This window comes from Aptenodytes forsteri, unplaced genomic scaffold (assembly GCF_000699145.1).
Source record: "Aptenodytes forsteri isolate BGI_AS27 unplaced genomic scaffold, ASM69914v1 Scaffold227, whole genome shotgun sequence".
Lineage (NCBI taxonomy): Eukaryota > Metazoa > Chordata > Aves > Sphenisciformes > Spheniscidae > Aptenodytes > Aptenodytes forsteri.
In genome coordinates this window covers 2,234,726-2,251,746 of record NW_008795365.1, presented here as the reverse complement: position 1 = coordinate 2,251,746, position 17,021 = coordinate 2,234,726, and the positions used below count along the sequence as shown (strand labels likewise).

The following is a 17,021-nucleotide window of genomic DNA, read 5'->3' as shown; positions in this document are numbered from 1 at the left end:
CGGGGCCGCGGGGCAACGGGCTGATCCCCAGCCCGGCGCACAGCGCCCACTGCAGCCTCTACCGGACGCGGACCCTGCAAGCTCTCAGCTCGGAGAAGAAAGCCCGGAAAGCCCGCTTCTACCGCAACGGGGACAGGTACTTCAAGGGCTTGGTGTATGCCATCTCTACTGACCGCTTCCGCTCCTTCGAAGCCCTCCTCGTCGAGCTTACCCGGTCCCTGTCAGACAACGTGAACCTGCCCCAGGGTGTCCGGACCATCTACACCATCGATGGCAGCAAGAAGCTCACCAGCCTGGATGAGCTGGTGGAAGGTGAGGGTGCTCCAGTAGGCCAGGGCCAAGCAGGGTGCAGGCCGTGGGTGGTTCTGCCCTGGCATGTTGAGGTCCAGTAGGAGGTGGCATGGGGCCTGGTGGTGGGCTGCAGGCTCTCCCTGGGGTGGGCTTTCCGCTCGCTACCCTGGTCAAAGCTGAGAGAGGTCGCCTTGCTGAAAATCGGCAGCTGTGGAGCCACTGAGGGCAAGTGGGCCGGGGTTGCCTGCTGCTGCTGTGAGGTGTGATAGGCCGCATTTTCCCAGTGTGGACTGTCCACTTCTCCAACCACCCATATGAGTGCTGTCTGCATACATGGGGGTTGACTCTAATGGTAGTTAAGCAGCAGGTGCTCTTTTCATCTACAAGAACCATAGTAAAGTTCTTGGCTACCTTTCAGTCATCGCTATTTATAGGCAAGGGAAATGCTGTAATTTAGTTCTCTTAACAGTTATTACACTGTCATTGATGCTTCACAGTGGCTTAAGCTTTCCGAGAGAAAGCCCTTGTGCTGTGAAAAGGGATATTTATACCCTATTACTTATTAAAACAGACTGGTGTAAAGTCCCATTTTCAAATGTGATCAGAGTCCATATTCATAAGGGGAATTATTTACCTTGTCTGACTTCCAAAAGCATTTTCTAGAATCAGATGCTTTTCAGAATTGTCCCTAAGTAGCTTTTGATAATGGGACTTAGCTGCTAAGGTTATGTAGACCTTGCAAATCTGAGCAGAGCAGCGCTTGACTACTACTCAAAATGGGGCTAAAAGTACTTTTTTTTCTGAATTAAACATATGCCTCTTGTTTGTAGGGAATGATAATTACCAGAACAAGGAGCAGACTTCCCCCATGTTCTCTCATGATGTCTTAAAATACAGTTTAAATTCAGCATTACATGAATCAACCTTTCAAATGTAGTGGTTATGTTATGTATGCTGTGAGGTTCATAATCAGTTTGCACTTGATGCTTCTCCTCAGGTATCTAATACATCAACCACTGCAGTCTTCCACCCAGTGACTCTATATGCCAGGTGTAGCTGATTTGCATTAATGAAGAAGTACTGTTTGTAGGTCTTCTAATGCCTCCTCCTTTTTAGGCTTTCAGCTGTGTGTTCTTTAAGCTTTGAATTGGAAACTTGCCTTTTCAAAGCAGTGCTGAATCACATCTGGAGAATTTGATGAGAAAGGGAATCTGATGACCGTTATATAATCCACCAGTAAAGGCACTGTGAGTTAGGGACCAGCCACTCCAGAACATGCAAGAGGAAGGGACAGGCTACAGCATTTACTGTATCAAGGGGGTCTCACTCAAAAATGATATGCATAAAAGCGCACTTCATACTAGTAACATAGTGCCTGAGGACTTTCCCCATCATGTGATCTACCATAAGGCTGTTCCACAGTCAAAACAGAGGAAATGTGAAATGATTGCAGAGTGAAATGCTGACTCTGTGGTAATAAAATAAATGTGAAATCAACAAAAAACTTTTCCATGATTCGGTGATTAATTTAGAGATAGCTAAAAAAAAATGAGATGCTGGAGTGGGGATGGTAGGGAAATGAGATGAAGCAAAAATTGGATAAACTAATAACTCGGGGTGACTTTTGAAATGTTGCGGAAAGAATAATCTTAAGCTTTTATGGCTTAAAACAAAGACAAAATGACTTGTGGGACAACAGTATAAATGCAGTGTATACTCTCACAACTCTATTTAAGTTAATAACTGAAAGCAAAAAGTTACTTCCTGTCTTTTCAAATACTCATTGAAAGAGTGACCTTTGTCATTGCTCTTTACTGGAAGAATAAAGCAAAACGAATGTCACAATTGAAATGCCACTTCCATGCTTTCTCAGTAAAATAAAAGGGGGAAAAAAAGAGTCCCAATTACTTAGTCATCTATCCATGACCAATACAACTCTCAAGAATCTTAAGAAAATCCTGTAGCATCATAATTGGATTAGTATGTTTTCCAATTAGCATGCCAAAAACTTTACCAGTGTAAGTCTAATCACCATACAGAGAAAGAAAAGCATATACAGGGGCGGGAAGAAAGCAAACAAGTAGTGAATCCATCATTCCTTGAAATTATCTGAACTCTTTGCCAGCTGTTTTGTTCTTGAGATGCTGGATGAGGACCTGATTTGTTTTTATTTTCTGTATTTCTTGTAGTTCCAGCACAGCAAGCTTGAATTTCTGCTCTAGAATAAATACTTGAACATCGGTGATATCCTGAAGCTTGAACTGCAGTAGCACCAGAAGTAGTTTTGAATGGTGTTTTGTTGTATTGCTTTTTAATTTTCAGAAAGGAAAATAAAATTTAAGTGCTGTTGTGCCTGCCAGCTACAGGCTGAACACCACACCGAACATGGCTACGTGATGCAATAACTAATTGACTAGTCTGTTTGCACATCATTAGTGTTGTTGAACTGGTACATGAAATCACAGCAGTTCAGGTTCAGTAGTGGCAGCTCTATGAAGTGAGCAGAAGGTGAGTGCTCAGCCACCCTTGCCAAGCCAGCAAGATCTGCATTAAACCTCCCTCAACTCGAGCCTCTGTTTGTGTAGCTCTTGGATATTGACATGCCTCAGTGCAGGCAAGCTCTTTAAGGCCTGTTTGCTGTTTATCAGGTCAATATCTGTCTGGGGTATAAAAGCTGGCAGTATCAAATTCTGTATCATAACAGTCCAAACTAGCTGAATTGAGTTGCTGATGAATGCTTTTTGGGGTTTCGCTGTATTTTGCAATCTGTTTTTCCATTTATCATTTTTAAGAGGAAAATAGCTAATGCACAGACATACCGTAGATTTCAAATATTACTGTTACAGGTTGAGTCAGTTAAAAATTTGATCAGATCATGTTTATTAATCAAAAATTGACAAGCTCCATTTTAAGCATATTGCTTTTCTTAACTGGATATGAAAGTCAGAAAGCATGCTCTGCTGGATGAGCCTTAGGCAAATATCATTTATATTCCCAGCCCCTGTAGATTAGGGAACGTTATGGCTCATGAGTTTGACAGTTTTCATTGCTTTCTTAGAATGGGAGGAGTGAAGAATTTCATTGTCTGCTCCTGATCTTGTTTGAGCAGACAGATCCGGAGAGGGATGGGGACTGGGAATATTATGACTTTCTTATAGTTTTCTTTCTTTCAACTTTACTATCAGACATTACACTGCTTTTTACTTTTGAATAGGAGATTCCATGTATAATTTTACATTTTCCCTTCGGTAGCAATAATGGAATAATAGTTTCATTTTTATTCTCTACCAAAGTTAACTAATTAAGTGTTTATCCAAATCCTTCCATTTTCTTTAAAAATGTAAGCTTCCTAAAGCATGACACAATGGTAATAGTAAGAACCGTGCAGTTCTTTAGTGCTGAGGTTTGTGTTTTACACTGATGTCAGTCATGCTCTGTCTCGCTATCCTGTGCTTTCATTGTCTTGGTAGTGAAAGACGTGGAGAATCCTGATTGTTAAGGTCTGCTGCAAAGTTGGGAGACATTGTTGGATTTTGGGAGAGGAAACCAAGTGTAGACTCTATTCCTGGCAAGAAAAGTTATGTTGATTTGGCATGTGATAGGGAATTTTCCTAGTTCCCTAGGTAGGAAGCATTGTTAAGAGTCTTTGTTCTTTCAACTACAATGCTTAATTAATACAGTCCTTTATAAAATGTCAGTAGTTTTGTCTGCACAGTTGTGAAGACAATCAACAGGCACCTGTAGGGAAGTCTTTGAGCAGGAGGTGGGAAGGTTCTGAGCAGGGCAGTCCTTATGCATGGACAATACCTGCTTTAAAGAAATGGGCTCTGCCACACTAATACAGAGTAAAAGAATGTTTTTGAAATGAGGTATTGAACAATCCAAGTATTTTCTGCCTTAGATCATTGTTATTGTTACTGCATATTACTTTTTAATCCTGTTTAAGTGCCTGTGATTCTAGTTGATGCACACTGTTATATTAGGTCAAGAATATCTTTTCTCTTGTCAGGGCAAACAGATGGTAACACCAAGTAGGCAGTTTGTATTTTTGCTTCTTCCAAAAGGTATGATTACCTTCCTGTGCTAAAGCCAAAAGCTGTAATGCTTTAAAAAGAGGCAAATGTAGCAGGTTTAACAAGGAAGGGTAAAAAGGAAGGATAAAAAAAACATTAAAAGCATATGCTTCCAAATATATGTTCAAATCATTGTAGTTGCAAAGTCCTGGAGCAATGGGGTGTGGATGTGAAATACGGATGTAATTGTTAGTTAACTTCCCATCAAAGCAAAATAAAATACTTCCACCACTGTGCATCTCCTAGTTTCAGGGACAGGAGAAATGTTATTTACCTGAAAAGAGTTATTTACTTACTGTGGAGGAGGCATGTGGTATTAGGCGGGTTTGATACCAGGTGGGCTTAACTTTCTTCTGAAAGCTTTTACCCTGCCTGAGCATGGGGTTGGACCAGATGACCTCCAGAGGTCCTTTCCAGCCTCAGCTGTTCTGTGATTCTGTGAAAGCTTGTAGGAAGCTGTCATCTGAACCTCCTGATTAAATAAAGTCAAAAGAGAACTAGGAGTAATTAGTCATCTGATAAAATCCTGGTTGTCATCCCAGGTTTTAAAGAGTTCATGGGAAACTTAAATGCTGTAGATGAGGAAAGATTGTGACTTATACAGGGTTATTGGAGGTGACATGAAAGTGAAGGAATCGTAAGAAACTGATGAGGAAGTTCTGTGAAAGAAAGGAAGGAAAAAGAGATCTAAATAACTTAATCCTTCATAAAAGGGGTTGTTTTATTTTTAGATCAGTCCTTTTACACATGCCGTAAATATACTGTTCTGGAAATCTGCTCGGCTTTGTGTTACAGAACACAAAAAGGGTACTCTGCTGTGATTCCTAAAGTTAGAAGGTTAGTAGCCCTAATAACTACTGTGCTATACTGAATAAGCAGCTTTTGGCACCCTTGAAACTAATGAGTTCTACCAAAAGAAGCTGAGGAATGTGAGATGGATAGTTGAAATGTACCTAGAAAGCTGCCCTATCCAATTTGCTTCACAGGAGAGCACACATTTAAAAAATATGGAGGCTAACAGTTTTCTTTCTGTAGGGATGTTTTTACCTGTGTTAGCTATATCATTCTCTGTTATGCAGTGTCATTTAATGCTTTATGTGACTCTCGGGAGATAGTAGTTAGTGCTTGTTAACACCTTGCAAAAATCAAGCCAGAAAACCCTGTTCAGAGACTTTTGTTTCGAATATCCTGACTCTGGATTTTTGAGTGTTGTACGCTTAATTTCTTCCTTACCCACTACATGGTATATCCACAGTTTGTTTTTTAACCTAATGCTAAGGAAAATGAAATATCTACATGTCTTTCTTTAGTAGTCTCTCTTTTAAGGACAAAAAGTCTGAATGTTTCTAGGCTATTTGTTAAATGCCTAGCACAAAACTTGTGCTGTGAAGAACCCCAAGTTGTCAGGCAGCTGTGTTTCCTCAAAACTGCACATAGTTGCAAGTGATGCACACCTGTGATACAAAAGGGCAGGATACATCCTTCTTTTCCTATCAGTACCTAAAATTGCATGGCTGAATTTTGGAGAGTTCACGTACACCCTACTCTCTTTATCCCTGCATTTATATCTTGAAAGGTGAGCTAAACACATTTCCTGTGAATAATGGTGTTGAAGAAACAGATGACAAAAGAAAACCTTAGTAGATGAGTTTTTAAGTAAGCAAAACAGTATTTAGGCAACTGATGGTCTATGGCTATTTGTCAGTCAGATTGACCAATGTAGTCTTGTTTTCTCTCTTACCCATTCTCTGTGTTAATCGTGTATTTTACTGTTGTGAGGGAATGGTGAGTATTATGTTTAGCCTGTTAGCTCTCTGAAACTGGAATCCTTCTACAGTGTGCTTAAACTGTATACACCCTGGACACACACAGGTCTTGCTTTATGGATAGTGCATCTGGTTATTAATGCAGTACAGGTAAATTATTTAGAGGCAGGTAATGTTTCCTTGTTAATAGGCAATATTTCATGTCTTTTAGTTGTTTTTCTAATGTTAATAAGACATAGAGAATCAGAAGTAAACTTACTCCATTTGTTGGTTATATTGTGACCCAAAATATCAGCAGATGTTACTCCTTTTAAATTAGCATATGCCCCATTTGAGGAATTTTTGGTGGTAGCAGCATTTCTTTGTGGAAGAATTGACACTTTAGATTGTTCTGGGTACTGTCATGAAGTGTCGGATGGATGGCCCATATGCTCTGTTGAAATTATAATGCCAACTTACAAGGAGGTTTCATACTTCTGCCAAAACTGCTCTGCAGCCTGGTTAAGCTTTCTGCTGTAGAATAGTTTGGCTGGGTTCAGAGTCCCAGCTGTAACCTACGTCTGTAATTCTTGCATTTTTTTTCTGCATTAAAAAAGAAGAAGAAAGTATTGCTTAATAGATCTTTCTACTAAATTAGTCTATAGTTTACTTCTTTACCTGCAAATCTCAATGTAATATTAGTGACTAACTTCACGATCTGGTCTGAAAACTAGGGAGCTGATTCATGTTAATGCTAATGTTGTAAGCTAAAGACTATTTATTTCCAGTAATGTAACTGCAGTGACTATGTGCCAGTTAAGGCTAGTATGCATTAGCTTTAAAAAGTTTCAAGACTGTAAATGGAAAGTGGGCCTTCAAACCATAAAATTGACCATATTGAAGTCAGCAATGTAAATATTTGAAGTATTGTTTATGCCTATTTATGGAGTTGTGTCAACTTTCTAGGGCTGGTAGATGTACAAGTGACCAAAAAAAAGCTACAGCCCTATCAAAATGCCACTGAAGTCTCAGAAAATATTTTCTTAGTAATTGAGATTATGTGTATTTAGGTTAGACACATGAAAAATCTCATTGAAGGCAGTTAGTGAAACAGCCAAACTTATGTATGTGATTTTAACTGTGAAGTTATCTGTTACTTTGTTAACAGTGTTTGAAATCAATTTGACTTGTTTAAACCCCCCAAAAATGAAGTGCTGTATGTTACATTTTTACAAATATTGGTTTTCTGGGAGGGTGTAGAGATTATCAGAAGTGTGTCTTTACACACGAATTAATCCCAAGCAGATTTAAAATCAGGTCATACATTAAAGCTGTGAGCAAATATTATATATATCATTACACATTCAGGTTTTTACCTACAAAATATAACGTAGAAGAGAGATAACACTCTTACAAATGACTTAATGTTGCGTCCAAACAGACATATGTAAATGCATTTTCTACTTCGGAGGATGGCTAAAATAACAATTTAAACAATGGCACAGTGCTCAAAAATTAATGCTTGCTCATCAAAGGGTGGTATTTTCTTAGGCATGCTTTTTGAATACACCATTCTGTAGGAAAGTTTCCTGTAGTGAACTTTATAGGTGTGATTTAACTTACCCCTGCCATTTTTTTTCTTCCTTAAATATTTTCTTCTGTTGAATAATCAATTGTATACCCCTGTTAAACCAAACAAATCAATGTTTAACTCATTACTAGAAAATCATTCTTTATGCAGAAAGCAGCAATTGGTTTCCTAATTATATTCTGTTTCTAGCATTTTTTTGGTGTTTTGCAAGGTTCTCAATAGAACTTAGAAACTGGGGGTGAAGTCCTGGCTGTGGTGAAATCATTAGAAGCTTAAGTGGTAATTTCAATAGAGTAAAAACTTCATCCCTTACCTTTTAAGTCATGAACCAAGCAAGTCACTCAATGCATGTGTTTTCTCACTTACAGTCCTTGCCCTAATCTTGCCATATGTGCCTGCCTTGCAGGTGTAGTAGTAAAATCTGTTTTCCATGTAAAAGCTGTGTTACTAAGTATAGTTTATATGACTGGTATAAGAAAACAGGCATGGAATTTAGAATGCTTACTAAACAATCTGTAATATACTACAGTTCTCAAGTAATTAGTCATTCCTGTATCTGCCAATTATAGGAAATTTTGCAATCAGTTTTGCCAGATTCTTTTTTTTTTTGAAAAGGTAAAATAGTTTGTGCTTCAACTTAAGGCTTGGCTAAATGCAGTTGAAACAAGTTATTTGAAATTCGTTCTTTTAAGGTATTACATTGTTTTATGTTGAAAGCACTTCCTATTTTTTTCATCAGAAAAAGAAAACTAAGGCCTCTGCTTAAAGGAAAAGGAATAATAAAAAGAAATCTGTAGTAAACAGTATTGCAACCTATTCAGATAATCAAGAAATTATTTTATTCATGCATCAAGCAAGGGAACTAGTAGAAGGCAAAGAGTTTTACACTGCTATTTTAAAGAAATAAAGATCCTTTTGGATTATTACTGACTGAAAATTTTATAAAGGGACAATTTCTGCTGTCCTAAAGGGTGTTGTAGTACAGCTCTGACAGATAGTAGATTGCATTTCATGGTAGTATGAAGAAGATATTCTCTAGTGATATGTGTCCGTAAAAGACAAAGCTAGCATACCATATTGAGACTCTTCTATGGTAAATCCTCTAGCAAAAGGATCTTTTGTTCTCTACCTGTACTTCTTTATGTAAAGCAATTAATTTATTTCAAGTTGGAGAGCCTGTTTCTGAATAGCCTTAATTTTGAGGGGTTTTTGTGGTTTTTTTTTTAACTTTGTTAATTTAAGCTTCAGCCCTGAGGTTTAACTTTGAATTGTCTTGTGTGCATTTGTTGGTTTTTTTTAATGGTCTAGGAAGTGCATTCTTTTTGAGTTTGAAAGGATAACTCTGAACATGCTCAATGATGGTGAGTTTTGAGGTACCTTGTAGTGCTGATCGCTAGAATTTAACTCTTTTGCACATAGCTGGACAGGCTGTACTGAAGAGGTTACTCTGAAGTGATGGGTGACTTCATGTACTGAAGCTTATGTAAAATCTTTGAGATGCTAGGGGCACTCTGTGTTTAGAAAGGTATTCTCATGCATGGGATGCTGTCAGGTTTATTTATATATAAATTATTATCAGAGGATGATTTAAATATTACCGAAGTCTTATGCAGATCAATAAACTTCAAAGCAAGTGGTCAGGGACTTTCCAAACTTGAATGCCTAATATTATGCACCCAGAATAATGACTAAATTACCTTCTGTTCATTTTTTGTAGGAGGAAATAATAATTACGTTCTTAACCAACACACACACACGAAGTCACTAGCTAGGTGCATCCATAAAAAGTTTAGCATATAATTGTGGAAAAAATTGTCCTAAGGGTTTGTGCAGGTTTTGGCTGAGATAGAGTTAATTTTCTTCATAGTAGCTAGTATGGGGCTGTGTTTTGGGTTTGTGCTGAAACCAGTGTTGATAACACAGGGATGTTTTCGTTACTGCTGAGCAGTGCTTACACAGAGTCAAGGCCTTTTCTGCCTCTCACCCCACCCCACCAGCGAGCAGGCTGGGGGTGCACAGAAAGTTGGGAGGGGACACAGCTGGGACAGCTGACCCCAACTGACCAAAGGGATATTCCCTGGGGGAAGAAGGAGGAAGGGGGGGGGGCATTCAGATACTCAAATGGACATTCACTGTTACGCGTGATGGAGCCCTGCTTTCCTGGAGATGGCTGAACACCTGCCTGCCGATGGGAAGTAGTGAATGAATTCCTTGTTTTGCTTTGCTTGCGTGCGTGGCTTTTGCTTTCCCTATTAAACTGTCTTTATCTCAACCCACAAGTTTTCTCACTTTTACCCTTCTGATTTTCTCTCCCCCATCCCATTGTGGGGGGAGTGAGCAAGCGGCTGTGTGGGGCTTAGTTGCTGGCTGGGGTTAAACCACACCAGGGTTCTATGTGACACAGTAAACTAGTTGTAGAGGGGAGAATAACAAAATGATCAGCAGTTATAACGTTAGTAAGTCTATTTGGTGTGAATTAAAACTACCAGCTTCTTTGAGATGCTTCTTACTTGGCAGCACTGTGTTTGGAGATAGCTTCGTGGCTTATTAGAAATTGTTCAGAGAATAAGCATAGTCCTTTGAATCTAGTATTAGGGGATGTAGAGGGGGAAGCCTTTGCTTTCTGTTGCAGCTGAGCTGCTGTAACAAAACTGGAATATCTCATGCTGTTTCACAATAACAGGATAGATGAGTGAAAGGTCTCTGAAAACAGCTGTTGAAAGAGAACAGTCCACCTATTTAGAATCATAGGATAGTTTAGTTTGGAAGGGACCTTCTGAGGTCATCTCATCCAATGTCTTTCTCAAAGCAGATCTGATTAAATCAGATTGTTTGAAGACTTGTTGCAACTTAGCATGTAGTTCTGGGGCAGCAGAAGCTTCTAGGCTACCATAGATCTTCCTAAGCTGTGTGGTTTTTTTTTTTTCCCCCTACCTGTAGATTAGTGCTAGTGTGCATACAGCTGTGTGGAAATCCCATTCAAGGAGTTTATGGGCTGAAAACAGCTCATTTTTCTTTGCTCATTTTTTGGGGAAAGAGGAGGAGTCTGGTTTTGTCTGTATTGGTTTCTGGTTTGTGCAGCACTTGGTCTATGAATATGAGGAATGATGGGGATGAGTGAAGAGGAAGAATACAGGCAAGGCAGTGGCATCCTCATACCAAGTTGTTTCTCTGTACCTCAGTGGACTACAGTCCCAGTGATGTTTGTGGAGGCAGAACTGGCTGCCAAACTTGCCCAAACAAAATCATTGTTAACTTGACTTAATTATAATCTGTTTTCTTTCAAATACAGCAAGTAGACTTTCAAGAAGATCTAAATACAAGGTACATTAGAAAGCAGTGTAATTGGTATGGGAAAAGAGACATGAAAAAGTCTTTCAGATTGTAGTAATTCTTCAGGGGTTTGAAAGTAGTTTACTGTGTTGCTTTTAGCAGGAGCTATACAACTTCAAAGCTAAATCAGGTCTCCAAACTAGAATTCAGAAAGTAGAAGTATTGTTTAAAAGTTTTCTAGTGTGTATCTAAACACAGGTATACATTTTGTAACTTTTACAATACTGTCCAATAGATGTATGTGTACTCTTTACTCCTCTTGCTGTGTATATAGGAGGTGAGTTTGGTTTGTTCCAGCAGTGACCTTGAGTGAGTAGCTTTAATCTTAGAACAGGCTAAGCTTTTTAAGATATAGGTAGCTCTTCTGCCTGGAGGAATGGTGTGTTCCATCAGTTTGGAATGCTTCCCTTTCATCCTTCTGGCAACACTCTGCCTCTTCGAGAAAGTCTTTGGATGTCATTTTGTGAGATCCCAAGGATGTGGGTTACAGAAATAACCCAGAGTTAAAGATGTCCTTTGTCATGGTCTGCATCTTGAATATTGCTGTCAGACATTAAAAGAGTTGTGGTAAACAACAAACAGGAGTTTGAAGAGAAAACTGACCTCCTCTAAAAAAAAAAAAAAACAAAGCCAGTTAGTCTTCAGCCTTGCATTATGTCAAGGAATGGAGAAAAGTAACAAATTCCTTAGGTCTGCATCATGGCTGGTGCCACCTTAAATGATGTGATGTAAAGGTGTGTATTACTAGCCTGTGGTAACATTTTTTGTCCTGACCTCCCTTTCATGACTTCAGGAGATATCAGCAGTATAGGCTTTGAATTAGGAAAGAAATTAAAATGGGGAAGTGTAGATGTCCTTTCATATTCCTGTAGTCTCAAAGTCTCATTTGTGGCCTCAGCAGGTGTTTGTTGGTCTAAAAAAATGTTGAAGTGAATACATTTCAACAGTGTATCCTTGGTAGAAAGTCAATAACTCCTGGTAAATTAATGTGTCCTTCAGGGCAAGGATCTTGAAATGCTTGAATTTTATTCTGTTAAAACTTGCTCCTTTTAAAATAATTCATTATTAAACATAGGTATGTGTGTACACATGTTGAAGTATATACTTGAGGAATATATAGGAAAAGTACCTGGGTATTTGCTGTAGGAGAATGCTCTTAATGTCATGTATTGTGAGCTCAAGTAATTTAAGCACTTGCAAAATGACTCTGCAGTCAGAACTTATGATCCAAAAGAAATGGGAAATATCTTCAACCCCCTCATTACCCTTTACTTTTTTTTTTATTTCTTAATGAGAGGTCTTTTGAAACCTGTTGAAACCTCTCTATGAGAGTATTGTTTGGGTGGAAAGCTCTGATAATTTACAGTCCTCCATTTAAAATGGCCTGCAGTTGAAATACAGGAAAATCACTCTTTCTGAAAAATTTGTTGTCTTTTTTTTTTTAAATTGACAAAAAATAGCTGCAAAACCCCTTAAATTATGAAAATGTAATCTTCTTTTCAGGTGAAAGTTATGTATGTGCATCCAATGAACCATATCGCAAAGTTGATTATACCAAGAATGTCAATCCAAACTGGTGTGTGAACATAAGGACTGGGTCCACTCGATCCTTGACATCTTTGACATCCACAAAGAGTGAAGTGAAGGAGAGTAAAGATTTCATTAAACCCAAATTAGTGACTGTTATTAGGAGTGGAGTAAAGCCACGGAAAGCTGTGAGAATTCTGCTGAATAAGAAGACTGCTCACTCCTTCGAACAGGTCTTGACTGACATCACAGAAGCCATTAAGTTAGATTCGGGTGTAGTCAAGAGACTTTGTACGCTGGACGGAAAGCAGGTAGGAGAATAAATTGCTATGACCATCTAATAATTATGCATTAATCTAAACTTCTTTGTTTTCGTAACTTGAATTCTTGTTACTTTAACCTGCTTCTGAATGACAGTTTAATAAATGGCAACTTTTTAAATTTGTATTAAAATATTAATATCTTAAAAAAATTAAAATTGTATATAATTCAAAAAAAGTTGACCAGTTTACATTCTAAGTAAAAAAAAAAAAAAAAAAGAAAATCTTTCGTATACTGACTCTGTTGCATTGCTGAAAAAGGGTCTGTTTATTTGAAACATTTGGAAGCAAGCTTGTTAAAATACATACGTGTTTTCAGAAGCAGAGTCATGTTTTCAGACTACTACATAGTGCTGAGTGGTATAGGAAAAATATTGCTGCCTCCTTCCATTTCACTTCCACAGATTGCTATTTAAGTAGCAAAAGGACTGAAATGTCTTTCTGGAGGTAGTAACTGACATGACCTAAGGTCAAGAATTTTATCTGAAATGAATAATTCTGGGGGGTGGTCATATCTTTGCAACTTGCTTTTGCTTTTAGTTTTACCACTGCAAAAACATGCTGCCAGGATTAATGATGCAGTAGGTCTTTTATGCTCATTCAGAAATACAAAGGAGCGGCCCACAGAATGTTCTGCTGCACCAGGTAAAAGTGTCAGGCATACACTTGCTGTTGATCAGTCAGGTTAATGACTCAGCCCTTCATGGAACAGGACTTTGATACTTGATACTTTTATTTGACGCTGATGTGGAACTTTGACAGCATTGTGACTTTAGTAGTACAGAGCAACACAGGCTGCAAAGTAGATTGCATTCAGTATCGGGTACCTGGACTATTGTACTGTTGACTAAATGTTAGGATCCTTGCTCATTCAACAGGTATTTTTGCACACCTGCATACCTATATATTTGCATGAACTACTCATAAAAGTTTCAATTGTGTTCAAACAGATGTGGGAATTTTTATTGTCAAACTTTTTATAATGGTTATAATCCTATAGACTACTTAAAAAGCACCTTTTTGTGTTGAAAGTTGCTAGCAAATGTATTGCAGAACAAGTGCACTTCCTCACATTGTCTCCATATGAGGTCTGTCTCTCTGGTTATGTTTTGTGTGCTGTGGATACACTTTTTATAATTAAGTACTTGAGCTTCTTCTGTTCTTTGGTATTAAATATAGCGAGGCAAATGCATCACTGAGACTCTTGATTTTCAGTATTTGGTGGCACTATAATGTGCTCTTTAGTTCTTCTAATAGGTTTGATTTTTAATGAGATTTGTTAACGAGATTTGTTAAGAGAGAATCCTTTCTAGGAACATCTGAAATGTGATTTAGTCATGTTTAATTTAATTCATAATAAAATAGCTTTGAGGATATTTATTATACAGTAATTAGTCTCTTCTTCCCATGAAGTCTTCTGTTACTGTCTCAGATAAGATGATTTTCATCTTCTCAAGCAAGTAGATAGAAAGTCAGGAAAAGAAACTGCAAAAATCAAGATTCTCAGTTCAGCTTCACCTCTTCTATTGTATTGTTAATACCATAGAAACTCACTGATGTGGAAACTCATTGATGTGGAAGATGCAGTAGTGCATCAGGGATCAATAAAATTAATTAACATTAAATCTCACATATGTTGCTTGCACGTTACTGTCACCCATGGTGGATGATAGCTGTCTTGAGTCCACAGTGAGGATGACCGGTCATTGGTAATGCTCCAAAATAAGTATAAGATTTCTAATTGCTGCAGTACCTCCTCCTGCCCTTCTATGGTAAAGGCAATAATCAAACTTGGACTGCAGATGTATATGTAGGTGTTCTCAAGCAGGATTGGGAATCCCTAGTTCTCACTGCTAACAGCCTGTTAATAGCTGCTCCTTACAACTGCCTCTCTGTGTAAACTGTTTCAGCAGTAGTAGTGCATAAATGTGGAGACTGTGCTTCCATTTGGAAGAAAGACCTTTTGCTTTTCCACAGACTTTGGGAAGGAGCCTTTGCTTGTACCACTGTAGTGTAATCGTGATTTAAGTCGTCATGGAATATACTGCCCCAGATAGAAGACCTATGGCTTTAAACACCCTGATCATAAAAGCCGCCTCCTGCTTATCTAGGAGGATAGACACTTCTGGGATTTTTTGTTGGTTTTTTTTTGTTTGTTTTGTTTCTTTTTCTCCAAAATGAAGGGCTGACCCCAGTTTTAGGCAATAGGGATTTTTTTTTTCTTTGTTTGTTCATTGCTGGTATATGTAGAGGTTGGTGCCCAAGGGTTTTGTGGGGTTTGGCAAATAAAGAGTTGCTTTCCTGCCAGTTACCAATTGGTGGAAATTTCTAAGCCTATTTTCTCTAATGTAGTAATTGCTTATTCTTCTAAATCTGCTAGGGAAGCAGATCTTTTATGTTCGTTGTAGTGTTGGCACAGCTTGAAAGGCAACCATTAAAAAAAAAAAGAGGCATTTTGTAAATGGCTATGTTCCTATAAATGTAGCTCTTGTGTTTCTCAAGGTTTTGTGTTTTTCTTTTCCCTGCTCTTTCATATCTTTATCTCTGAGGAAATACACATTTTTTACGTTTTTTGTGAGCAAATAGGTTTAGGTTGTATTTTCTGTTTAATATGGAATTGATGCTGAAATTCAGGTGTTTAAAACATGCATGTATAAAATTTGTATCCTTTTATTAGGGAATGTGTTGTTCTTATGGGGTGATTTTGTTTTCCAGTAGAACTATTCAACATGTGTAGTAAGAAATAATCATGAAACCAGTGATCTATGAAGAAATCTTTTTAATTTTGAGCAGTACAACAGAAAGGATGTCCTCAAAATAGTTTTTATTTACTCTTCTGACTTCATTAATCTTGACTGTAGCAACATCTTGATGATAATAGTAACACAGAGAATAACATCCATGTCAGATATTTTCCTTGATTATTGTGTATGAAAGCAGACAATTATCTAGCTTTTAATTGTAAGATTTTATAACACTTACAAGGTTTCCTTTTATCTTCCGTTTCAATATGGATGCTGTAACTTAGAATATTAGTGCTTTGTAGCCTCAAGTACAGATTTTTTTTTTTAAACTACATTGATGCAAGGCTGACTTTTCACTTTTAAGCTGTTGAGCAACCAACCTTTTTTACCTCCCAAGACTTTTGTGAGGAAAAATATTCCTGTAAAAGAAACTAGGCTTTAACTCTGCAGTGCAGGCTTCTGCTGTTCCAGCCTTTGTGCTTCTGACATTGAGGTTTGCCTAATACTTTTGCTTGACCAAAGTGTTTTCCTTACTTGGCTGCATTTTTCCTTTCTATTCTCTGCTGGAATCTGTCACTATCCTACTGTGAAGCAAGGACAGTCAGACTGAAACTTTTCCAGTTGGGAAGTTAACCCTTTGTTATCTCAGAAGAGAATGGAGGGTTTCTATCTAGCTAAACAAGCTTCAACCTTCAGTCATTGCAAAGTGTAGGGTAGCAACTTAATGGTAAATTACCTGTGCTAATTGTTTAAAAGAATATAATGTATTGTGTGTGTGTGGAGAATTTCCTGTGAGAAACTCAAAAAAAGCCATACGGAACTCTGAAGAATGTATTATTTGACACACAAAAGAAAATTAAATCTTCACTCCAGGAAGATGATAACTTTTAAAGCTTGCATTGTGTTGCAGCTTCATGGATTAATGTCCATAACAGGATTGAAAAGGTGGATGAGCCACCTTTTCTATACTCACCAAATAGTGAGAACATACCACAGATAAGCCTTATTTTAAAGGTCTTTTTTGATGGGCCACAGGTATGTTGGCAGCAATCTCTGAAACCAAAAGCCTCCCTAATTTTCTGTTAACGAAGTCTTTCATAAGGTGCTCATTAAAAGTAAATGGGTAACTGAAGAAAACAGATACTACATTTGGAAGTATTAATCAGACTCATCATGCTCTCCTCTCAGTAATTTTTTATTTTTCAGTGACAGCTTTGAAAATTCTTAGTAGAGATGATAGCTTCTGTAAGCTGAATTTTGTATTTGCTTTGTAGTGGAAATACTAAGGAGACCAACTGGACCTATCAACATACCCATCACAGAGGGCAGAAACCAGAACAATAGATGAGCAGGAGAGATCTCGTTTATTAGTACAACCGATATTACCCATATTCTTG

General features: G+C 38.0%; 1 protein-coding gene across 1 annotated transcript in view; it reads left to right on the top strand.

The window, feature by feature from the left end:
* The window catches only part of DCLK2 (doublecortin like kinase 2), a 95,054-nt gene that overhangs the window by 1,676 nt on the left and 76,357 nt on the right, over positions 1-17,021 (top strand). The window contains exons 2-3 of the mRNA XM_009280273.2: positions 4-312; positions 12,537-12,871. Coding sequence (XP_009278548.1) covers positions 4-312; positions 12,537-12,871 — 644 coding nt within the window. The remainder of the gene's footprint in view (positions 1-3; positions 313-12,536; positions 12,872-17,021) is intronic.